This window comes from Perognathus longimembris, chromosome 20 (assembly GCF_023159225.1).
Source record: "Perognathus longimembris pacificus isolate PPM17 chromosome 20, ASM2315922v1, whole genome shotgun sequence".
In the NCBI taxonomy this organism is placed as follows: Eukaryota; Metazoa; Chordata; class Mammalia; order Rodentia; family Heteromyidae; genus Perognathus; species Perognathus longimembris.
The window spans coordinates 20,151,205-20,174,705 of NC_063180.1; the positions used below are offsets into that span (position 1 = coordinate 20,151,205).

The following is a 23,501-nucleotide window of genomic DNA, read 5'->3' on the forward strand; positions in this document are numbered from 1 at the left end:
TCTAGTAAAGTCATCCTGTTTCCTGGCCTGATTCTGGTTTGCTGTGTGACCCTGCAGACGTGTCTTCACCTCTCTGACGCTCCAAAGTGTGCTTTATTGTTATTACTATCATTATCATCACCATCATTTTGTTTTGAGATGGAGTCTCACTGTGTAGCCCACGCTGGTCTCCCCTTCCCAATCCTCCTGCAGCCTCCTAAGCCTAAGTGGTGTGCACCACTACCCCGGGCTTTAGGACTCATTTATATTAAAGGAAGGGGCTGTCTTTCCTGCTAAGAGGGAGGTGGTCTGGAATTGGGCAGACTGGGGTTTCCAATCCTGCTTCAGCCTCCTTCTTGCTGTGTGACCCCAACCGGCTGCATTGCCCTCTCTGAGTTGCAGCTGCCTCTTTGCTCAAATGGCTCTGAACTCCTCCCGGCCATACTTCCTAAGGGACATCTTAGGGAGCCAGTGAGTGGCAGACTAGAGTGATACCCTGATTGTGTCTGGGGAGCAGGAGGCCCAGCCAGGTCCCAGCAGCGTGAGAGTTTCAGGGAGGAACCCTAACTCACCAGACAGGAAGAACTAGCCCAGCTCTCAGGGAGGGAGGGGCCCAGGGTGGAGAGCTCATGCCCTGGCCTGCCTGGATGTAGGGCGCCGCTGACCTGCATCTGGCCCAGGACCAGAGAACACAGCGTGTTTGTATTTGTAAGTATTTATTAATTTTTGGCGGGCTAGGATGGGACCCAGTGCTCTCACCTCTATCACTCCGTCCCAGCCCCCAGAAAGGTTTGGAGGACACTGGGCCCCAGCCCGCAGCCTCTGCTGCCTTGTCCCGCTCCCGTCTGCCAACTTCACTGCAGAGTTTCTGGAAGGGACTGCCAAATAGAAGGGACAGTGGTCCACAGAGCCGGGACAGGAAGCCCAGGAGAGACCCTATACAAGGGAGATGAGAGGTGCGTGGCCCCGCTTGTGATCTAGGGGTTCTAATCCCCACCACCACATCACTTGATTTTCTCACTGTCCTGCACTAACAAAGCACACACTCAAAGACAAAAACAATGAAGAAGCCAGCAATGAGTGGCTCACACCTGTCATTCTAGCTACTCAGGAGACTGAGATCTGAGGATCATGGTTCAAAGCAAGCCGGCGTAGAAAAATCCCCATGAGACTCTTACCACCAGTTAACCACTCAAAAACCAGAAGTGGTGCTGTGGCTCAAGGCTTGAACAAAATAGGTCAGGGACAGCACCCAGGCCCTGAGTTCAAGCCTCAGGACTGATCCAAATAAAAAGATGAAGAACTTTTCAGATGGGTAGTCAGGCACAGTGGTACAAGTCAATAATCCTAGCTACTTGGGAGGCTGAGATGGGGAGGCCTGTGGTTGGAGGTTAGCAAGATAAAAGGCTGGACAGGTTGGTGTGTGTCTGTCATCCTAGCTGCTTGTGAAGTATAAGTAAGAGGATTACTATGCAGGTTTGCCCAAGGCACAAAGCAAGACCTTATTTAAAACAAACAAACAAAAAAAAGCAAAAAGGATGGGAACATGGCTTAAGTGGTAGAACACAAAGTCCTGAGTTCAAACCCCAGTACCGAGGGCTTGAGAATGATAGAAATGGCCCCCCAGTGCCGGCCTCCCTGAGGTCATCAATAGCTAAGAGATTGGGGTGTAGGTGTTCAGGGCAGTGAAGGCTGTGAGAGACTTAAAGGCGGAAGTATAAGAGGAAACCCAGAGAAAGCAGGAGGCTCAGGGCAATCGGGGAGGGCTTCCCGGCAAAGGAACCGTAACACACGGGGAATGTGCAGTAAACAAGATGGGTGGAGCGTGAAGCACCTAAACAAACACGACCCCTCAAGGGAGTAGGGGCTCAGTTCCCTCTCACTTTAATGGGATGGGCTTTGCCCTACAGTGCAGAGGTCATGAGAACAGTGTGGCCCTGCCCCCCAGCCCTAAGGGACAGGGACCCATCCCCAAAAGCCAAGGCGCCAAGGGACACGAACCCTCAAAATCTGTCTTGACAGCCAGTGTGGTGAGGCACATCTATAATCCCAGCACTAGGGAGAGGTCGGGGCAGAAAGGCCCAGAGCGCGTGTGAGGGCAGCTGGGGAGTAGGATGTGGGAGGAGGAGGGAGGTGAGGACCTGGGGAGTTCTGAGGGAGGGACCCGCAAACCACAAAAAGTTGCCAGAGACTGAGGACACACGTCCCCACCCCCTCGCCCAGCCCTGACCCCAGGGTTAAAGGTCAGCATTGCCAAAGAGGGGGGGAAGGGGGTGCTGAGTCCCCCCACCACGCACCCCTGCACTCAGGAAACGTGACCTTAGGGGTTAAAGGTCAGCACTGCTAAAGAGGGGGGAGGGGGCGCTGAGTCCCCACCCCACCCCGCACCCAGCACGCAGGGGCCACGCAGGAACCGCAGGAGGAACCAGTTGTTTTTTCCTCACGTTTAATTCGGTATCACTGGAGCACCAATAAATAGTCGCATCCGCTCCCCGCAAGCTTCCCCTGACCCGGACAGGGACCGGGGACCGGGAACCCCACGCAGGAAGCCACCAGCCGCCCGGACCACCGCGGCTCAGGCCAGCTGAGCAGCAGCCCCGGCCGGCGTCCCGCGAGAGTTCCGGGGGGCGGGACCAGGCGATCACCGGAAGTGGGCGCGGGCCGGCCCGCCTATACGCTCGAGGGCGGGGCCTTAGCGTCTTGGGACTCGCGTGGGGCGTGGCCAGCGGTCAGGGGGCGTGGTTCTCGTCCGCAGCTGTCACGATGACGTCCATCCAGATGCGCATGGCTTCCGGGCTCGGGGCCACCATGTAAAAGAGGCGTTCGTAGGTTTTCACGCAGAACGTGAGGCGGGGACTGGGGCTCTGCGGGAAGCAGGGAAGGGGGGTGAGTGACTGGCACGCTCTCCCACTTCCACCCCTCCACCCCTCCCAGGCTGCTTGCTGGCTGGGGAGCTTGGGGCAAGTTTACTTAAGATTCCTGGCCTGAGTTTCTTCCATTTGTCTTGGTAAATGGTCACCCTGTAATCCTTAGCTATTCAGGAGTCTAAGGTCTGAAGAGCAAGGTTCGAGGCCAGCCTGGGCAGGAAAAGCTATCAGACTCTTATCTCTCCAATTTACCCAGCAAAAAGCTGGAAGTGGAGCTGTGACTTAAGAGGGGGAGCACTAGCCTTAAGAAAAAAAAAAAAAAAAGCTCAGAGACAGTGCCCAGGCCTAGTAGAGTTCAAGCCCCCATCATGGCACTAAATAAAGAAATAATAAAGGGTGCTGACTACCTTACCAGTTAAAAGGATTATATGAATCAATACCAGAAGAAATTAATATAGAATGCTATTATTACACCAGGAACCAAAGGAATTTAAAAAGGACCAACCATAGCCCTTTACTCAGCCCTATTACACTAGAAATATAGACATTTAAATGCCACCTCCTGAGCTGGGCACTGGTTGCTCACCCCTGAGGTTCAGATCTCAGGATTTCGGTTCGAAGGCAGCACAGGAAGGAAAGCCCATGAGACTCTCGTCTCCAATTAACCAACAGAAAACCAGAATTGGAGCTATCTAGCTCAAAGTGATAGATTGCTAGCCTTGTGCAGAAAAGCTCAGAGACAGCACCCAGGCCCTGAGTTCAAGCCTCACAACCAACACAAATAAAAATAAAAAGCAAAAAATGAATACATTCCACCCTCCCCTCCCCCCCCCCCGAAAAAGAACACCTAGCCTCCTCCTAGCAATTGGGGAAAGTGTCTAAAATCTACTTAAATGAGCCACCTACTGGCCAACCCCAACCTGTAGGTATCCTCTATGTCTTTATGTTTTAATCCAGAATGTGTTGAAGTGTGCCCACTTCACAGATAAGAAAACTAAGGCTGGAGAAGGGGAAGCCACTCTTCTGACCCCACACAGCTGGGATTCCAAGTGAAGCTTTAGAAAGCCTTGGGTTGGTCCTCTGCACAGAGCACCCCAAAGATTCCATCAGTTGCCAACACTGAGACTTCTACCATTGCACTTTTACAGAGGGGGAAAAATAAACTGGAGGCTGGGCTCAGTGGCACACGCCTGTAATCCCAGCTACCCTGGAGATTGGAGGAGCCAGAGATGGGGTTGGGGGCACTCCACCTTGAAGGCACAGCGTAAATGGTCATAGTAGACTTCTTCGATGGCCTGGAAGTAGATGACGCCTTTGAGCTTGGTCTCCTCCTTGTCTGAGGCAGGGAGAAGAAGGAGAAACAGAGGCAGCAGAGGTGAGAATGGGTGGTAGGAGTGACAGGACAGTTGTATTTGGGGAAGGGGAGGGGGGAGGAGGTCCTTGGCTGGAGGGCGACTTCTTATTCAGGCTGTAGGTATGTAGTCTGCACCCACAGGGGTGGTCTGGGGGGCATTGGGGAGGAAGGCTGGGGGGAAGGGCAGGAAGGAGCCAGGGGCCCCAATTCCCGGATCCTGGAATGCGACAGGGGGTGAGTGTGGTCCTGGCGTTTGGGGGTCTGAGGTTGGACGGCTGGGGCCCAGACCCCCGAGTGCCAGGCCCAGATGAGGCCCGCAGCCCCACAGCCCGCGCAGGGCTCACCGGCATAGTAGGCCAGGCGGCGGGCCTGGCGGTCGAAGCAGAACCACCGCTTCCTCCAGGTCTTGATGCGGCCCCCCATCTTCACCAGAGGCCCACGGCAGCAGCCCCCGGACACCCTCACGTGAGGGCAGCTTTCGGGGTTGTGACCCCAGCGGTCCAGGTGCTGCCGGAGGTCCAGGACGCGAGGCCCAGGGGGGCGTGGTGGGGGCGGGGGCGGGGCCTGTAGGGAGCAGAGAAGGGGGTGGCTACTGGGGAGGCAGGAAGTGGAGTTTCTAAAGCTGGGAGCCCTGGTCAACAGGCCATGAGGCCTAGATTTTTTTAATTCCTTAAGATTAGGGTTGGGGAACTTCTTGGCCAGGGTTAGCCTTGAACTGTGATCCTCCCAAGTTTGCCACCTCCCCACCCCCCCATCACAGTTGCACACCACTGTGCTTGGCTTCCCTGTAGAGTTGGGGGTGGGGGAGGAGGGGACAGGGTTAGGCAGGTCATGAAGCTTGAAGTTAAAGCCTGGATGCTGTTCCTGGGCTTTTCTGCTCAAGAGTAGCACTTTACCACCAGAGCCACAGCTCCACTTCTAGCTTTTTGCTGGTTAATTGGAGGTAAGAGTCTAATGGCCTTTCTTGCCTGGGTTGGCTTTGAACTGAGACCCTTAGCTCTTCAGCCTCCTGAGTGGCTGCGGTTACAGGTGGGGGCCAGCAGAGCCTAGCTCTCTCAAGAGTTTTAAATAATGCAGAGTCTCGGCAGGGCACAAAGCGAGCCTGGGGGACACAGACGGGGGACAATGCCCACTGCAGGGGCTGTTGAATAAATGATGCCTCAAAGGGCGCTTCTTTTTTAATGAGGACAAGCTTCCAGGACCTGCCTCCCCACGCCCCCATCAGCACCAACACAGACATGCTGTGTTTATTTCATAACACATTCCTTCCCAGGCTGGTGGGCCGGCTTTGAACCATGATCCTCTGATCTCAGCTTCCTGAGTAGCTAGGATGACAGGCACGAGCCACCAGCACCCAGCTTAAGGCTCAGTTTCTGAGTGCCCCAACATAGACAGAGGGGAAACGGAGGCACAAAGAAGTGGAGCTGGGCTGTCGTTCAATGGTAACGCTTGTACCGAGAACACATGAGGGCCTGAAATGGACTCACAGCACCCAAACAAAACAAAAATGGCACCGTTTGCCAAGAACGCCCATGCTCCAGATGTGTGAGAGAGGGCGCTGGGGCCTTCTCGCCCTTCCCAACCCTGGACACGCTTCCATGGCTCACGAGACATGCAGAGCAAAGGCCACAGACATGCTGGGCAGGGAGAGGGCAGGTGAGACTGACCGTGATGGCAGGAACCGCGGGGCCCGAGGGTCCATCTGTGCCTCTCCTTGTCCCTTCCTGTGGGTCGGGGTGCAGGGACAGTGAGCATGCCAACTCATGACAAATGGAGGGAATGCATGGGACTAGGGTCTGAGGGAGGAGGCTGGGGTCTGTACCCCTGGGTCTGAGGGAGGAGGACTGGGGCCTGGACCCCTGGGTATGAGGGGGGAGGCCTGGGGTCTGCACCTCTGGGTCTGAGGGGAGAGGCTGGGGCGTGAGGGGGAGAGTCTCCTGTCTGCAGGGGTGGGCTTGGGGCCTCACCCTGGCCTTGAGCAGCCGCTCTCTCTCTGCCACAGCCTGTTGCAGTAACCGTTCCATGTGGGCAATGTCAGGGTGCAGGGCTCCATAGCTGGATGAAAGGGGCAGAGAGGGGCAGGAGGGGCGTGGTCACCACAGCTCCGCCTCCTCCTCCTCCTCCACTCTGCCCCCTCCTGTCCCCAGGGTCCTACCTGTTCCCAGGGCCACAGTTCAGCAGCTGATAGAGCGGGTGTCTTCCTGAGCCCCCCACAGCTGGGCCAAGGGCTGAGGCCTCCAGGGGTCCTGGGGAAGTGGGGGTAGGGTTAGAAGGCTGGGGCACTCCCCTACCCCAGCCCCTGAACTCTCTGCAGAACCCCCCTGCTTTCACCTGCTCCTTCTGCCTCCACAGGGGTACACCGGGGAGCAAGGGAGGAGAGGGGAGGGTCCTCACCTGTACAGTGGACAGACAGAGGTCGGGGAGACCCCTTCTGGCTCACCCTTTCGCCCCTTCTCCGGGGCAAACTTCCAGTCCTCTGGAGGCCAATGGAGCCCTGAAAACACACAAGGCCTGTTGTGACTTTGATCGGAAATATCCCCTAAAAACTGATGCCTTTCACAGCGGGTATCAGCGGCTCACGCCTGTAATCCCAGCTACTCAGGAGGCTGAGATCTGAGGATCTCGGTTCAAAGCCAGCCCAGGCAGAAAAGTCCAGGACACTCTTATCTCCAATTAATCACAAAAAGCCAGAAGTGGCATTGTGGCTCCAAGCAAAATAGCTCAGGGACAGCGCCCAGGCCGGGAGTCTGAGCTCCAGGACAGGCAAAAGACCACAACAGTAAACTAATGCCTTGAGCCAGGTGCTTGTGGCTCATGCTTGTAATCCTAGCTGCTCAGGAAGTTGAACTCTGAGTGTTGTGCTTCAAGTGGTAGAGAGCCAGTCTTGAGTGAAAAAGCGACAGCAGCATCGAGGTTCTGAGTTCAAGCCCCAATACCAGCACATAGGCACACAAAATGGGAACCCCAGTTTGGAGGATTTTTTTATGGAAGGTTTGGGTATGAAACCCAGAGCTTCTTGGATGCTAGGCAAACACCCTGCCACTGAGCCCCAACCGCAGCTGCCATGAGACTCCCAGTATTAAGGAAATTTTGGAAAGATGAACATTTAGGCAAAGCCAGTGCTGGTGGCTCACACCTATAATATCAGCTCCTTGCGGGGCTAGGATGGGGTGGATCAGGGTTCAGGACCAAGCCTTGGTAGAAACATCCATTAGGATCCATCTTGACAAAAGGAGCTGGTGGGGTTGGGATGGGAATGTGTGGCTGACATTCCAGCTATGACCAGAGGCCTCAAACAGGAGGAATGCAGCTCAGGTACATGCCTGGGCAGGAAGCAAAACCCTATCTCAAAACCAGCCGGTGCTGGATGCTGGTGGCTCCCTCCTGTAATCCCAGCTACTTGGGAGACTGAGATCTGAGGATTGACATTTGGAGCCAGCCCAGGTAGCAAAGTCCCTGAGACTTTTCTGCAATGAACCAGCAAAAGAAAACCAGCAGAGGCCTTGCCCTGGGGTTCTGCTCTCAGCAACCCCCCTACTCCCCACTGACCAGAGAGGCTCATGGGAAAAGCGAGCGGTGGCCAGGCACCTGCAGGGAGCTGTGGACGGAGAAGAGGCAGGAAGAGGCAGAAGCGGCGGCTGCGGCGGGGTCCTGCAGCACCAGCAACTGGCGGTCAGTCTTCTGGGTGAACAGGAGCTGGAGAGAGGTGAAAGGGAGATGGGGTATCAAGGGGGCGGTGCTGGCAGTGCCCAGATGTCAGGGTCCAAGCTTCCATGGATAGCCCAGATCTCAGATGAAAAACCAAGGCTTGGTTGCAAGGAAGCTGCGATGTGCTCCTCATGGTCCAGCCTCCATGCCAGAGCCAGGATGCCAGACTCCTGGGTCTGAGGGGGGAGGCTGGGCCTGGACCCCAGGTCTGAGGGAGGAGGGCTGAGGTCTGCCTGGGTTTGAGGGAGGAGGCTGGGGCCTTGACCCTGGGGTCTGAGGGAGGAGGTTGGGATCTAGGCCCCTGCCTGGGTCTGCGGGAGGAGGCTGGCAGAACGTGTGTACCTTGGTGAGGGCTTGGCTGGGCTCTGGGAAGTCGCCCCCGGGTGTCTCCTGCAGGCTGCTGAGCTCCAACAGTCGACTCCGCTCCTAAAAGCCCATGGCCACCATGTGTCAGTGAGTGGGGGCCACCCCCACAGCTTCTCCTGAAGCCAGGAGTGGGGGTGAGGGGTGGGGGAAGGCCCCCATTGAGGGAGGATAGAGGAGAGGTGTCTGGTGAAACGTACCTGGGTCAGGGCCTGGAGGGCCTCCTCCTTCTTCCGGCTCAGCCCCCGGCTCTCAGCCGCCATCTGCTCCCCCAGTGATCGGAGCTGCTCCTCTAGGACCTGAATGCGGCGCTACACAGCCCCAAGCCTGGTTACCGACCTGCCTCCGTGGCCCACCCTCCCTCAGCCTTGCTCCACCCTAGAGATGGCAGGAACTTAGGGTGGGAGGGTTACCTTTTTTCTTTTGGGTCCAAAGAGATGTGGGGCAGGTTAGGGAATATAAGATCTACTAGAGAGGCAGAGATCCAGGAAGGCAGAGACTCATGGAGAAAAGAGAAGAGATAGCAAACAAATGCCAGGCTAAAACCACAAAACAGTGACCAGGACAGATGGTCAAAGACAGACAGATACAGAGAAAAGGCAGAGAAAGAAGACAAGATGAGAAACACACACCAGAATGTGGGGGCATGCCTGTAATCCCTTCACTGGGAAGGCTGAGTCAGGAGGATGGAGAGTTTAAGGCCAGTCTGGGCTACATGGATAGACCCTGTCAAGAAAGGGAGGAAGGCCTGGTGCCAGTGGTTCACACTTGTCATCCCAGCTACTCAAGAGGCTGAGATCTGAGGATGGCAGTTCAAAGCCAGCCCAGGCAGAAAAGTCCGTGAGACTCTTATCTCCAATTAACTACCAGAAAACAGAAAGTGGTGCTGTGGCTAAAGTGGTAGAACCAAGAGAGACAGAGAAGGAGGAAGGGGGGGAGGGAGGAAAAGAGGGAGGGAAAGAAAAGAAAACCCGGGTGCCAGTAGTTCATGCCTATAATCCCAGCTCCTCAAGAGGCTGAGATCTGAGAATCACAGGTTGAAGTCAGCCCAGGCAGAAAAGTCCATGAGACAAGAGTTTCCAATTAACCAGCCAAAAGCCAGAAGTGGAGCTGTGGTTCAAGGCATAGTGCACCAGCAATAGGGAAAAAAAAAAGCCAAACAAGAGCAAGAGGTTCCAAGTTCAAGCACAACACACACATACCCAAAAATAGAAAAAGAAAAGAAAGAACCCAGGGTTTGCCTGGCGGGCTGATGGTGAGATTCCACGAGTGAGTGCCTCCATGGGCTGCAGGGACAGTGGGGGCCAGGGCGGGCAGGGCCTCGGGCTCACCCTGTGTTGCGCCACGCTAGCCTGGAGCTCCTGGACCCTGGGGTCTGGCGTAGGGGCCCCAGGGCCATCTCGATCCTCCTCCTCCTGCCGGCTCTCCCGCTCCAGCTGCTGGAACTCCAGGTCCTCATAGGCCCTCTGGGCCACGTCCAGCTGCTCCCTCATCTGTGGTGCAGAGGCCGGAAGCTGGAGCCCAGGAAGCAGTGGGCTGGGCCAGGACTCCTGGACCCCCGGGTCAGAGGGAGGAGGCTGGGGACTGGCCCCCCCATCCAGGGTATGAGGGAGGAGGTTGGTTGGGGACTGGACCCCCCTCCTGGGTCTGATGGAGGAGGGGTTGGGACACCCATTCTCTGGGAAGTCCCAGAGGGCCCTCACCTCCTGCACCCCATGCAGAAAGCGCTCGCGCTGGTCCTCGGGCTGGGAATCCAGCTGCCCCTCGGCGTCCCGGAGTCTCTGGCGAAGATGCTCCACGCGCTGCCGCTCCTGGTGCAGCCGCCTCTGCTCCTGCAAGAACCATGCTGTGCGGTGCGCCGGAGCCTATGCTCAGGACGGGAACCCGCCACAGGCCGCAGCCCACAGTCCTGCCTGCAGCATGGCGCCAGGGGGACCTGGACCTGACCCATCCACACAACTGCCCCAGAGAAGGCACCAGGCAAACAGCCCTCCTCCCTCACACCCGGGGGTCCGGACCCCAGCCTCCTCCCTCACACCCAGTCTGGCTCTTTCTCATTCTATATTGAGCTGACCTCAGCCACTGTCTTGTCCACACTGTCCTCTTCCTGCCCCTCTAGCTACCACACCAGAGTCCAGACCCCTGTCCTGAATGCCTGCCTGTGTCTCCTCTCCTTCCTGAGCACACTAGCCCCCTTCCCTGGCCTGTAGGCCTCTCCTGCCCTGGTCTCTCAGCCTTGCTCTGGCCCATGTCTTTTCTTTTTCTTTTTTTGCCAGTCCTGGAGCTTGAACTCAGGGCCTGAGCACTGTCCCTGGTTTCTTTTTGCTCAAGGCTAGCACTCTGCCACTTGAGCCACAGTGCCACTTCTTGCTTTTTCTATATATGTGGTGCTGAGGAATCGAACCCAGGGCTTCATGCACAGGGGGCAAGACTCTAATGCTGGCCAGGGCCCTGGCTTCTCATCTTCCTGCCGAGCCTTGCCCAAGGTCACACTGTCATTGCATCGAGGACTCTGAAGGAGCTAGTGTCCACCCTCCAGCCCATCCCCTGGAAGGATGATTTCAAACTCAGGCCCACCCAGCCCTTGCACTCCTCCCTATGACCCCAGGAAACCAAGCCCAATATGCACCCTGTCCATTCCCAGCTCCTCTTCCTCTCTTCCTGCTCAGCCCAGCTTTGCTCCCAAAACTTCTTGTACTTTTCAACCTCTGTCCACTTGTTACATTCTGTTCCCTCTGCCCCAAATGCCCTTCTAACTCCACATATCTCCCCAGGAAGAAATATTCCCTGATTCTCAGGCTCCATGTAAGATGCTCACATTCAAGGAGTCTGGGATTCCTGCAGCAGGAGTTACCCCTCAATCCAGGTTCCCTGGGAGCCATGTTACACTGTCCTGGCAGCCCTAGATTAAAATTGCCTTTGGTCCCCAATATTTGCTCAGAAAGTACAAAACATGCCAGGTAGGGTAGTGTACACTTGTAATTCTGGCACTGCAGAGGCTGAGGCAAAAGGATCTCAACTTGGACACCAGCCTGGATTGACATAGCAAGACCATACCAGAAAAATTTAAAAATAAATAAATAATAAAATGAAGAGGACAGCTGGGCACTGGGTTCACACTCTGTCATCCTAGCTACTCAGGAGGCTGAGATCCCAGACTTGAGGTTCAAAGCCTGCCAAGGCAGGGAGGCCCATGAGACGCTGATCTTCAATGAACCACCAGAAAACAGGAAGTGGCACCGTGGGTAGAGTGCTAGCCTTGAGCAAAAGAGTCTCAGGGACAGCACCCAGGCCCCTAGGTCAAGTCAAAACAAAAAACAAAGAGGACAACAAACAACAAAAACCAAGAGAACACAAAGAGCATTTGAATCCTGGAGGCTTTCAGGGAGTGGCAGAGCCCTGGGCATTGCAGGTCATACCACCTTCAGCTGCATCCTGCCTGTGGCAAGGGACCAGCCACATCCTGCCTGGGAACAAAAGAACTTGTTTTCCCAACAGCAGGGGGCATCTGGAGCAGAGAGAACCATTAGAGCTGAGCTGCAGGAGCTCAACCCCAGATCACATGCCAGCCTTCATGGTGATTCCACAAGTGTGTGTGTGTGTGTGTGTGTGTGTGTGTGTGTGTGTGTGTGTGTGTGAACTGGGGCTTGAACTCAGGACCTGGGTACTGTCTCTGGGTTTCTTTTGCTCAAGGAAAGTGCTCTACCACTGAGTCACATCTCCACTTCTGGCTTTTTGGTGGTTCACTCTTTCCTGCCTGGGCTGCCTTCAAACCCCAATCCTCAGTTCTCAGCCTCCTGAGTAGCTAGGATGACAGGCGGAGTCAACTGGTGCCTCACCCACTTCCAGATATTTGCTTTCATTAGAGTTAAGAATCTCTCAAATTTGTCTTTCCTAGGCTGGTTTTATACTGGGGGTCTCAGATCTCAGCTTCCCCTGGAACTGTAATGATAGGCGTGAACCACTGAGGCCCAGGGGTAGAGCATTTGTCTAGCATATGAAGTCCTGAGTTCAACTCCTAGTACACACACACTATTTTAAACAGGACAGTACAGGACACGGGGGCCATCTGACTGTTAAAAAAAACATGCCAAACTTTTATGCTATGTTGAAAATGAGCTCTACAACTTGTGGATGGGGATGGGAGGGTGAAATTGGGAGAGAAGGCGAGAAAGGGTGACACTGAGCAAAAAGAAGTGGACTCTTTACCTGACCTGTGTACCTGTGACCCCTCTAGGACATCATCTTTAGAATAACCATTAAAAAGTAAAAACTTCCATTAAAAAGTAAAAACTTTCGTGGCTTTGAAGTTTTTCTGCATATGACATCTGAAGAACAAACAGCCGGGAGACCACGAAGGGTCATCGAGGGAGTCGGAACCACCAAAGTCACAGTCAGGGACGAGGAGAAGGAGGGGAGAGGAAGGCAGGCAGGTGGAGCAGTCCGAGGTCCAACCCACCTGCTCCCGCAGCTCCTGGCTGCCCTTCGCGGCGTCCGCCTGCCGGTCCAGCAGCTCCCGAAGCTGCTCCTCCTCCCGCCGGGCCGCCACGCGCTCCCCGGCCAGCTCACCCCGAAGCAGGGCCACCTCCACCTCCATCTGCCGGGAGGGAGCGAGGCGTGGGGTCCGCGGGGTGCCGAGGCCCGGGGCTGAGGGGGGGGTGCTCCCCGCCCCGTGCCCCCCGCCTCCCCCCCAGGCGCCCGCAGGCCTCACCTCGATGCGCAGCTCCTTCCTCTGGCGCTGCAGCTCCTTGACCCGCTGCTCCATCAGGGCCACGCGGGTCAGCGCCTCCAGCTGCTGCGCCCGCAGCCGCCGCGCCGCCCCCCGCACCCCGTCCTCCACGGGGATGCGTGCGGGGGGCGTGGCCAGGGCGGGCGCCGCCGCCTCCAGCTGGAGCGGAGGGGCGTGGTCAGAGACGATGCCACGCCCCTCCCCCGCGAAGCCCCGCCCCCGGCAAGCACCGCGTAGGTCCGACCCCTCCCCGCGCCCCCCACTCCCGGGGGTCCGGAGGGCGGGGTGGGTGGGGTGATCCGAGCACCGTTTTGGGGGTCCCACCATGAGGTACAAGGCATTGTTATGGGAGGTATTTGTTTTCCATATCTGGGGGGCCACAGACCCTGTCGCTTTCCCTGGATCTCCAGGTCCCTTGCTGGGGGGGGTTGTCTCTCTCTCTGACTCAGTTTATCCGTCTGTCTCTCTCCCTCTAGAGGTAGCTGCGTGCTTTCTTTCTGGAATTTCCTCGGTCACTAACCCCAACCTCTGCCTCTGTCTCTCTTCTCCTCGGTGTCTCGTTGGGATCTTGCTCTGTCCCTCTCTGGGATCTGTCTAGTGTCTGTCTGTCTGTCTGTCTGTCTGAGTCTCTCTGGCTCCAAGTCAAGATTTTTCCTGTCTCTCTCGGGGTATCTCTACCAGTCTCGGGGTATCTCCGCTTATCTCCACGTTTCTGCTTTCTCTACCTGTCTGTGTGTCTGTGTGCCCGACTAGCAGCCTGTCCGTCGGTCCGTCCGGGTCTGCCTCCTGTCCGGATCTTTGTCTCTCTGGGCCTCTTCTGCTTCTCCACCCGGTGGCCGTCTCTGTGTCCCTCCCTCTCTGTCCTCTCGGCCCATCTCTGCGTCCTCCACCTGCTGGGGTCTGGGCCCCGTCGCGGTGGCTCCCGCCCCCTACCTGGGAGGCCGCCCCGCGGGCCCCTCACCTCCTCCCGGCAGCTCTCGGTGCTGCTGCCTTCCCCGACTTCTTCCTCTTCCTCGGCTTGCTGCTTGGCTCCCGGGCCGCTCGGGAGCTCCGCGGGGAGCGCGGGCGCCTCTTGCACTTGGGGCTCCTCGGAAAGTCCCTGGGGTGGAGCGGCTTCTCGGGGAAAGGCTTGGGGGTCGCATTCCGGGGCGGGCGGCGAGGCTGGGGTCCCCTCCTCGGGGCTGCTGGGCTTCCCCATGGCCGCTTTGGATTCCAGCGGGGGTGGGCGTGGCCAGGGCGCGCTCGGGGCGTGGCCTGTCGGGTCGGGGGCGTGGCCCTGGCGCTCGGGGCGTGGCCGGAGAGTTCAAAGACTGGCGCTGAGCATCCCGCGGGCGGGGAAGGAGGTTGGGGCGAAGTCTGATTGCTCCTGGGGAGACACGCCCCTAGAGGCGGGGCGGGAATTTGAGTCCCAGATGCCAGGGGGGAGGTGCTCGCGCTCCCCCTAACTGGCCTCCCTCCAGCCCAGGTGTCAGGCCTTGAGCCCACCCCGCAGCCCCCCGCAATTTCCCGCACTGCCTTAACGGCGCCCCCTCTCCTTCTCCCTCCCGGACTCTCCGGAGCTCGCAGTCTTTCTCCCGATCTCACTGGGCTGGGGGCGGGCAGCACCCAGAGATCCAGGATCGGGGCTCCCAGTCTCCGCCTTTTTGGACAAGTCCTGGGGCCTTGAGCCTCCCAGGAAAGGGATCCCCGAGTTCTAGCCCTCCCCTCCGCGCTCCTGCCCGGCCGCCGCGGCCCTCCTCACCAGCCCAGGCTCCGGCGCGCTCCGCTCCCCGCTCCGGCACCGCCGCTTCTGTCGCAGGACAGGTGGCGGGGCCAGGGGGGTGGAGGGCGGGAGAGAGGGCGGAGAGAGGCCGCCCGTCCCTCTCCCCGCAGCCCGGAAGTGGAGGGGGGGAACAGGTCCAACAGCTCTCCAGGGAGGAGGGAACCACCGGCTTGCCCCGCCCGCGGCCATGGCACACAGCCATTCCAGCCCCACCAACCCCACTGTCTGAGAACCCAGCATGGTGCCCTCCCATTCCGACTCCAGAGGGACCCCCAGCCCTGCCCCCAGGAGGGCCAGGTGTCGTCGCCATTCCTATAGTGCAGTCTCTCCAATAATTCTTGTGAGTTCTTAAAAGATAGGAACGGAGATGGGGGGCCTCTCCCCTTTAATGAGCCCTTGAGAAGGGCCCCAACCGGTTTAGGGAGCTGGGCCCAGGGGGTAGGGGTGACTTGAGCTGTGTCAGTGGCCTGCCCAGTGACAGGGAAATGTGCCCTCCATACTTTACCACAGGGTGGAGGGCTGGGGTTAAAGGTCTCAGCCAGACCCTTTCCTGTCCGGGCAAAACAGGAAAATAGGCAGCACGTGAAAGGAGAGTGCTAGGGGCCAAGGGCTGTAGGAAAATGCTGTGCACACCTTAGTTTCATACACCAATCCATGAATTGTCATCCAGAGGGTTTTGTTTTTTGTTTACGCCATCCTGGGGCTTGAACTCAAGGCCTGGGTGCTGACTCTTTTCACTTCAAGGCTGGCATTCCCTCACTTGAACCACAGCTAACTGGAGATAAGAGTCTCATGGACCTTCTTCCTGCCTGGGCTGGCTTTGAACTGAGCTCCTAAGATCTCAGTCTACTGAGTCGCTGGGATTACAGTTGTGACCAACCAGTGTAGGACTACCCATCTTCATTTTATCCTTGGGAAAACTGAGGCTTAAGGAAACATATCCAACTTCTACAAACACCAGCTTTGGTCTCCGTGAGTCAATGTAGGAACATGGAACCATGAAATAAATAGTCATACATCAGCCAGGAAGTGGCCGGGAGATCATTCTAGACGATAGTAACAAAAATAGTCTTGGTAGGGAGTCTGCCCTGCAGGCAGGGTGCCAGGCACTCATGGGTGTTATAGGCTTATCAGATCCTGCAGGCACCCTGTTATTACCACTTCCACTTTACAAATGGGGAAACTGAGGACCAGAGCAGGGGAAGTCCCTTACCCTAGAGTTCGGAGAGAAGGGAGTGGCTCAAATGCAAGGCCCATATTCATGCCTGCACCTGACTTGTGAGTTAGGATCTCCAACTCCTCCTGCTGGCGCCCAAGGCCTCTCTAGAGGGCCCAAACTGACCTCAGCCTTCAGACCCTAAAACCCAACTGTGCCCCTAGGAAACAGGTAGACGTCACATTCGTGGTAAAATAATCTGTTTTTATTTAAGACACTTGAGGGCTAGAGGAATAGGGGTGGGAGAAAAGAGAAGGTGCATGGTAGCCCCTCCTTTCATCCCACCAAGTGCAACTTTAACCACAATGCCAGCACCTGACAGACAGTCAGGAAAGCAGGGTCTAGACTCCACAGCGCAGGTTCGCTGGGACAGCAAAATCTGGAAGGAAAAAACACAAACAACTGTAAAGGAGCCAGCCGACCCTGTGCCCCACGGAAGACCCAGAAAGACTGGGGAATTAGAGGGAGTAGTCAAGACCCCATCCACCTCCTCCCTCAGATCCAGGGATCCAGACTCCAGCCTCTTCCCTCAGACCCAGGGATCCAGGCCCAAGTCCTCCTCCCTCAGAACTTCCAGACTCCAGACTCCTCCCTGAGACCCTCTAGACCTCAGCCTCCTCCTCTCTCAGATCAGGAGCCCACACCCCAGCCCTCCTCCCTCAGGAGTCTAGGCCCCAGCCTTCCTCCCTCAGACCCTCCAGACTTTAGCCTCCTCCCTCAGACCTAGAGGTCTAGGCCCCAGGCCTCTGCCCTTAGACCCAAGGTCCTGGTTCTCAGATGCTCACCTATCTGCTTAGGCTTAGGCAAGTTCAGGTTGTTCATGACCTTGATGAACTCCTCACAGCTGAGAGTGAGCCGAGGGTTCAGAGTCCGTTCTTCCTCCACAGTGGAAACTGTGAGCCCTGGTGGCCAAGGGAGGGAAAAGAAAGTGGCCGGCTCCAGTGCCTTAGGTGTCTCAGAACTACATTTCCCAGGAGGCCATGAGGTGCCTCTTTAACCATGAGACTTTTCCCCTTCATGGTATGCATGAATCTTTTGGCTCAAAGGCTCTTGGGACCTGTAGTCTTCAGGCCCTGCAGAATGCTAGTTGTGGAGTTCCTACCTCCATACAACCCCTCTCCAAACCCTGAATCTTTTGGGGCCAAGTAATTCTGGGATTTGTAGCCTCCATGTTCCGCGAGAATTGAGGAGGTCACTTAGGACTTCTGTCTGCACTGCTCCTCCAGCAAGCAAGCCCTTACCATGGTAATCATGAGCCGGGTAGACAAGGCAGTCCCCTGGAAGTGTGAAGATCTTTTCATGGACCGAGTGGTACAATGTCTTAGCACAGCCTGGGGAAGGAAAGTTCAGTAGTCTGTGGACTCCTTCCCTTGGGAAGAGGACGGCAGGATAGAGTCACTACAGCTAATCTCTCTCCTGCCAATAATACCTGTTTGTCCGCATAGAGATGGAAAGGGAAGGGCATTCTAGGGGGTGGAAAAGCATGTGCGAAGAATTGAGGAACAGTGAGGTATTTATTAGTGTAATTCAGGATTCATGGAGGATTAAGCAAGGTTAGAATGAGACCCTAGAGAACTGATGGTTTGTTCTGCCACCCTTGAGTGAATGCCTGTAATCCCAAGACCAGTAAGATCAAGAATCCAAGACCAACCCAGCCTTTGTGGCAAGATCCTGTCTCCAAAACAAAAAAACAGAAAAAAAAGGCAAAACAAACACCAAATCAAAAAGCGATGTGAGATAGTAATTATTTGTGGCTCTAAGTTCCTCATTAATTAGGGTTTTTGTTTTTGTTTTGCAGAGGTAGGATATTTGTATATAAAACATCTGCCACAGCCAAGTCCCTGGATGCAATTGTCTCCAAACTCCAACAGCTCAACTTGAATGTAAAATCCACTCATTCATTCTTGAAGCAGACACTGAAATCCCCTCCCCCCCACACACACATTGCCACAGTGAGAGATCTGGGGCCAGGTAAGGAAGCCAAGTTACCTTGCTGGAAGTCCGTCCGCCCACACCCTCGGATAAGCAGGGCATCTCCAGTGAAGGCCATGCTGTGGTCATTGAGAACAAAGGTGACACAGCCTGCGGTGTGGCCAGGGCTGGCCCGGGCTTCCAAGGCCTGGCAGGAATGGAGCACACAGAGACAGTCACTGACCAGCTGCAGGCGACACCACCCAGAAGCCCGCTTACCCCCAATCCACATTTAGACAAAACCAGTCATCAACACATTGGCTTAACATCTGTGAATCGGGAGTAGTAGCAGAACTACCACTAACCAAAGGTGGGTGCCAGTGGCTCACGCCTGTCATCTTAGCTACTCAGGAGGTTGAGATCTGAGGATCACAGTTCAAAGCCAGCCTGGGCTGAAAAGTCTACAAGACTCTTATCTCCAATGCAGCAAAAAAGCCAGAAGTGAAGCTGTGGGTCAAATGGTAGAATGCCAGCTTTGAGCCAAAAACTTAAAGGCGCAGCGGAAAGATTCTGAATTCAAGCCCCAGGAGTGGCACACACACACACACACACACACACACACACACACACACACACACGGAAGAGGAGAAATTAGCTAGGGCTGGGAATGTGGCCTAGTGGTAGAGTGCTTGCCTAGCATTCATGAAGCCCTGGGTTTGACTTCTCAGTACCACATAAACTGAAAGCCAGAAGTGGCGCTGTGTCTCAAGTGGTAGAGTGCTAGCCTTGAGCAAAAGAAGCCAGGGACAGTGCCCAGACCCTGAGTTCAAGCCCAGGACTGGCAAAAAAAAAAAAAAAAAAAGTCAGCAGCTGGTGAACTGCAGGAAACGGTTTGAAGGTGATAATATTCCAGTGTTAGTTCAGTTGGCTCTTGATTTGGAAATATTCCAAACAAGATGTTGTGGGGGAGGGGAGGACAAGGCTTGGGAGGGGAGGGAACAAGGGGGAGAGGAGGGGAAGTCACCTGACACCCTTAACCCACAGCCTCCACTGTTCTGAAATTGTTGACTGATGGATGCCCAGGGCTGCAGAAACTTCCAGCTGGTCTCTTCCATCCTCCCTCCCCCTGCGTTCTCCAACAATCTCTTTCTTTCGCTTCAATGACATGCTACCGGCCACAGCTGTCTTTTTCTTTTCTCTGCTTCCAGAGCAACTGAAACTACACCCAGCAGGCTCCACAGACAAAAAGGGGATCTGGGGTCAATCAGCACAAACCTCCTGCCTGGCCAGGAAGTTCCCATGGCCTGCACTGCCGCCTGGTGGCCACAAAATATGTGGCAGAAATTCAGTTTGGTGGCAGTGTTTCCTCATGCTAGCTTCATTATTCACAAGCACTCTGGGACCCAGGACAATGGCTCCCATCTATAATCCTAGCTACTCAGGAGGCTGAGATCTGAGATCTGAGGATGGCAATGAAAAGCCAGTCCAGGCAGGAAAGTGCGTGAGACTTTTATCTCCAATTAACTGCCAGAAAAGCCAGAAGTGGGGCTGGGGATATGACCTAGTGGCAAAAGTGCTTGCCTTGTATACATGAAGCCCTGGGTTCCCTAGCACCACATATATAGAAAAAGCCAGAAGTGGCGCTGTGACTCAAATGGCAGAGTGCTAGCCTTGAGCAAAAAGAAGCCAGGGACAGTGCTCAGGCCCTGAGTTCAAGCCCCAGGACTGGCAAAAAACAAAACAGAAAAGCCAGAAGTGGAGCTGTGGTTCAAGTGGTAGAGTGCCAGCCCTGAATACAAAAGCTCAGGCAAGTTTCAAGCTCCAAGACTGGCACACATCTAAAAAAAAACCCACAAAACAACATTGAAAACACTGATCAGAAGAAATCATCCACAAATTTGCATTTTTCCATTTCTGTGGAAAAGCCATAGAGACTGAAAGTAGATTAAAAGCATGGTGGTGCATACCTGTAATTCCAGCACTCACAAGCCTGAGGAAGGAAGGAGGTGACAAATGCAAGGCTAGCTTGGGGCTACATAGAAAGTCCTGTCTCAAATAAATAAATAAAATTGCCTATGGCTGAGAGGGAAAAGGATGAGGCTGGGGGTGATAGTTAAGGAGTGTGGGGTTTCTTTTCTTGAGTAATAAAAATTAAAACCTTTTGGGTTGGGAATGTGGCTTAGTGGTAGAGTGCTTGCCTAGCATGCACGAAGCCCTGGGTTCTACTCTTCAGCACCATATAAACAGAAAAAGCCAGAAGTTGCGCTGTGGCTCAAGTGGTAGAGTGCTAGCCTTGAAAAAAAAAAAAAAAGCCAGGGACAGTGCCCAGGCCCTGAGTCCAAGCCCCAGGACTGGCCAAAAGAGAGAGAGAGAGAAAAGAAAAAAAAAACCTTTAATATTAATTGGATGCTTGTAATTAATGTACTTCTCTAAGTATGTGGATTATGAGTAAAGCTAGTAAAGAAAGAATAAATACTGAAACAAGTTCAATGTAGTCTTTGGTGTTTTTTGGTGTTTTTTTTTTTTGCAGTTCCAGGTCCCCTAGCCCTTTGTTGACTACTTCTGAGGTAGGGTCTCACGTCTAGTCTGGTGCACTTAGGCGTTGGTCCACTTACTCTAGGCTTTCAACTGTAGCTGGGATGACAGGTATGTCCCACCATGCCCAGCTTCTTTATGTTGAGAACTTTTCTTTCTTGGGCTGCACTGGTACCATGATCCTCCTAATTTCAGCCTCCCACCCAACCGGGATGACAGGTATGAGCCACTCTGCCTGGCTCTATTGATTGCAAAGGGGTCACATATATATGCCCTGGCTAGTCTTGAACTACCACCATCCTCCTGATCTCAGCCTCCCAAGTAGCTAGTATTACAGGTGTGGGCTACCAGCACCTGACAACCTCAATTTATTTCTAACCCTGTTCAGGGTTTTCTCAAGTTAGGAAATGTTTGCTAGCATCTATATGTATTCCATACACAAAAGTACAATGCATTTTATTTTACCTTCTCCTAAACACAGGCTTTAGATATCATGGCCTAAACCCTCAGCCCTACACAGCCCTTATCTCCCAGAAATGCTTTGGTCTAAATAAACAGTCCTTGTTTAGAAAACCCTCAGCCCGGCAGCCAAGCGTTCACCCTGTCACAAGAGCTGGCCCCTACCTTAACCAAACTCTCCATCTTTGACAATCCTTGTGTGGGGCACAGGTGAGATATGAATTTAGGACGGTGCAATTCCTCTTTCTTTGGCAATTCTGATCAACTGTTTCCCTTGCTCACAGCACACACATCCCAACCCCCTCCATATTGCACCAAGTTACCAATTCTAGCCTAGCCAGAAACCTGCTGATTAAGGCAGTGGCAAAGAAAGAGAAGCTAGACCTTTCCTACAGGAGAAAATGGGGCTGAGGCTGGGGTGAGACTGCTGACTGTAACATTTAAGGAAGCACCAGCTTTTGAGTACTGACCCTGCCTGTCCACCACTCTGTGAATGGGTGACACCTTAAAGGCTCTCCAGGCCTCTCCCAGGTCCAGGTCTGGGGACTGGGCCAAAGATGCTTCCTTCAGCTAAGATAACGTACAATTCACTTTTATGGTGATGCCAGGCCAAAGGCGTTGCCCCCATGGAGTTCCACAGGGAACTGTTGACTTAGGGGTTAGGCCAGGGCCTCGCCTTCCCAGAGCCTCCTGTTCCACTGACCCACCTGGATTCAGGACACCCTCCACCCAGAGATCTGAGATCAGGGTTCACAGCCCAGCCTCGAACCTTCCTTCCACAGGAACTCAGCAGCCCAGGCTTCAGTACCTTCTTCCTTTAGGTTCAAAGAGTCCCGGCCACCCACCACCTACCCTCTTGGAGACCCAACCCTTCCACTCACGAAGCGTCCAAAGCGGATGGAGTCGCCATCGTCGATGTGCAAATCAGCCTTGGCCCCGCTGAGGCGGGAGATGACCGACTGGCAGCCCGGGAGCAGCGACCTGAGCGCCCCCGAGCCTGTGATGTGGTCGGCGTGGCAATGGGTGTTCACTGCGAGACGGGAGGGCACAGCTTAGCGGGCACGGAGAGTGGAGCGTGCCCAGCCCTCCTCCCTCTGACCCCGGGGTCCGGACCCCGCCCCCCGCCCCCCCCCCCTCGGCGGGTCCCCACACTGACCGGCGTACAGCAGCCGCAGCCCCAGGTCCTTCACCAGCTGGGCGTCGCGGCCGGCCGTCTCCAGCACCGGGTCGATCAGCACGGCCTCGCGGGCGTCGCGGTCCCCCAGCAGGTAGGTGTAGGTGCAGCTCTTGGGCTCGAACATCTGGGGGGGGGGGATAGCAGGGGAGGGGTGACGGTGAGAGTGCAGGATCTGACCCCGTCCCCGCGGACCCGAGTCCTCCCGAATACCCAGAGGCGGAACCCCCAGTGCCTCTGCGGGACGGGGCCCCATCATCCTCCCCGGGACTCAGGAACTCCATCCTCCTAACCCGCACCAGGTCCCCTCACCCCTCTCATAACGGATCCAGACGTTTGGTCTCCACGCCACGAAGCTCCAGCCCCCCCCCCCCCCCGCCCCAGATCGTGTCCCCTTGAAGGACCCAGAAATCCTGCCCGAACCCCACTCCGGGTCCGGAACATTCAGGCGTTGGACCCCCACGACGGTCCTTCTCCCAAGGTCTCAGGGGTTCCGCCTCTCCCGCCGCCCGGGCCCATCGCCCCGCTTTCCGACCCGGCACTGGCCGTCACGCCGTACCTGCCGCAAGAGGAGGGGGGCTCCGGCCTCGCAGCCTTGGCTCAGCTGCCTCCGGGCGGCCCTGAGCACCGCTCCCGCCATCGCGCCCATGATCCGGACTGCGCCCAGGCTGGGCAGAGCTGAGCGCGCGCCGAGTCGGACGCGCGCCTCCGTGACCTGGGGGCGGAGCCAGTGAGGGCCGGGGGCGGGGCAGGAGGGGCGGGGCGGGCGCGGCTCGGGGGCGGGGCCAGCGCGGCCCGAGAGCAGAGCTGGAGGGCGTGGTCTGAGCGGGCCAGGGGCGTGGCCTGGGCGCCTGGGGGCGGGGCCATCCTTAAAGAGGCCGGCGCTCCTGCACAGCCTCAGGCAGGGCTTGGCCAAGGTGGTGCTGACACAAATCAGGAGATGCAGCCAGTGAAGGCAGGGCCCTGGGCAACCCAGACAGACAGACTAGACAGACACACAAGGACCCGCTGGTGTAGGAAGACAGAGAAAGAGGCCCAAGCCAGCATCAGGCTCGAAGACACTCAACCCTGGGCTAGACAGATAGATGGATATTCTTTTTGTGGGTGGTGGGGCCTGAACTCGGGGCCTGGACGCTGGTCCCTGAGCGGTTTTTGCTCAAGGCTAGTGCTCTTCCACTTTGAGCCTCAATGCTCAGATCTCGGGCTCCAGAATAGTTAGGATTATAGGCATGAGCCACAGGCACCTGGTCCTAGGCCATTTTAGGACAGGTGAGAAAGAGTGCTTCATGCAAGGTCCCTAGTGTTTGGTTTTCAAAGTAGGTAGTCGGTAAAGGAGAGCACCACGCGGTATTCAGGCAGGAGAAAGTTTATTAACGAACTGCTGGCCTGTGGCCAAGATGATCCATAGCTGGAGAGAAGGGAGAGAGAGAGAGAGAGGGAGAGG

The 23,501-nt window shown here is 55.8% G+C and overlaps 2 protein-coding genes across 2 annotated transcripts; both read right to left on the reverse strand.

The window, feature by feature from the left end:
- Nucleotides 1-2,416: 2,416 nt before the first annotated feature.
- Nucleotides 2,417-14,855, reverse strand: Phldb3 (pleckstrin homology like domain family B member 3). The gene is made up of 17 exons (XM_048329643.1): nt 14,742-14,855; nt 13,962-14,382; nt 12,983-13,159; nt 12,731-12,868; nt 9,975-10,103; nt 9,603-9,764; nt 8,472-8,582; nt 8,251-8,334; nt 7,789-7,896; nt 6,595-6,694; nt 6,356-6,446; nt 6,168-6,255; nt 5,868-5,924; nt 4,545-4,764; nt 4,097-4,182; nt 2,674-2,843; nt 2,417-2,642 (listed from the first exon to the last, which is right to left on the reverse strand). The coding sequence occupies exons 2-16, from the start codon at nt 14,196-14,198 to the stop codon at nt 2,709-2,711; spliced, it is 1,923 nt and encodes a 640-aa protein (XP_048185600.1). The 5' UTR covers nt 14,199-14,382; nt 14,742-14,855; the 3' UTR covers nt 2,417-2,642; nt 2,674-2,708.
- Nucleotides 14,856-16,161: 1,306 nt separating this feature from the next.
- Nucleotides 16,162-22,774, reverse strand: Ethe1 (ETHE1 persulfide dioxygenase). Its single transcript, XM_048329728.1, has 7 exons — nt 22,617-22,774; nt 22,040-22,184; nt 21,765-21,913; nt 17,968-18,097; nt 17,220-17,309; nt 16,764-16,880; nt 16,162-16,357 (listed from the first exon to the last, which is right to left on the reverse strand). The coding sequence occupies exons 1-7, from the start codon at nt 22,704-22,706 to the stop codon at nt 16,320-16,322; spliced, it is 759 nt and encodes a 252-aa protein (XP_048185685.1). The 5' UTR covers nt 22,707-22,774; the 3' UTR covers nt 16,162-16,319.
- Between the last annotated feature and the right edge of the window lie 727 nt (nt 22,775-23,501).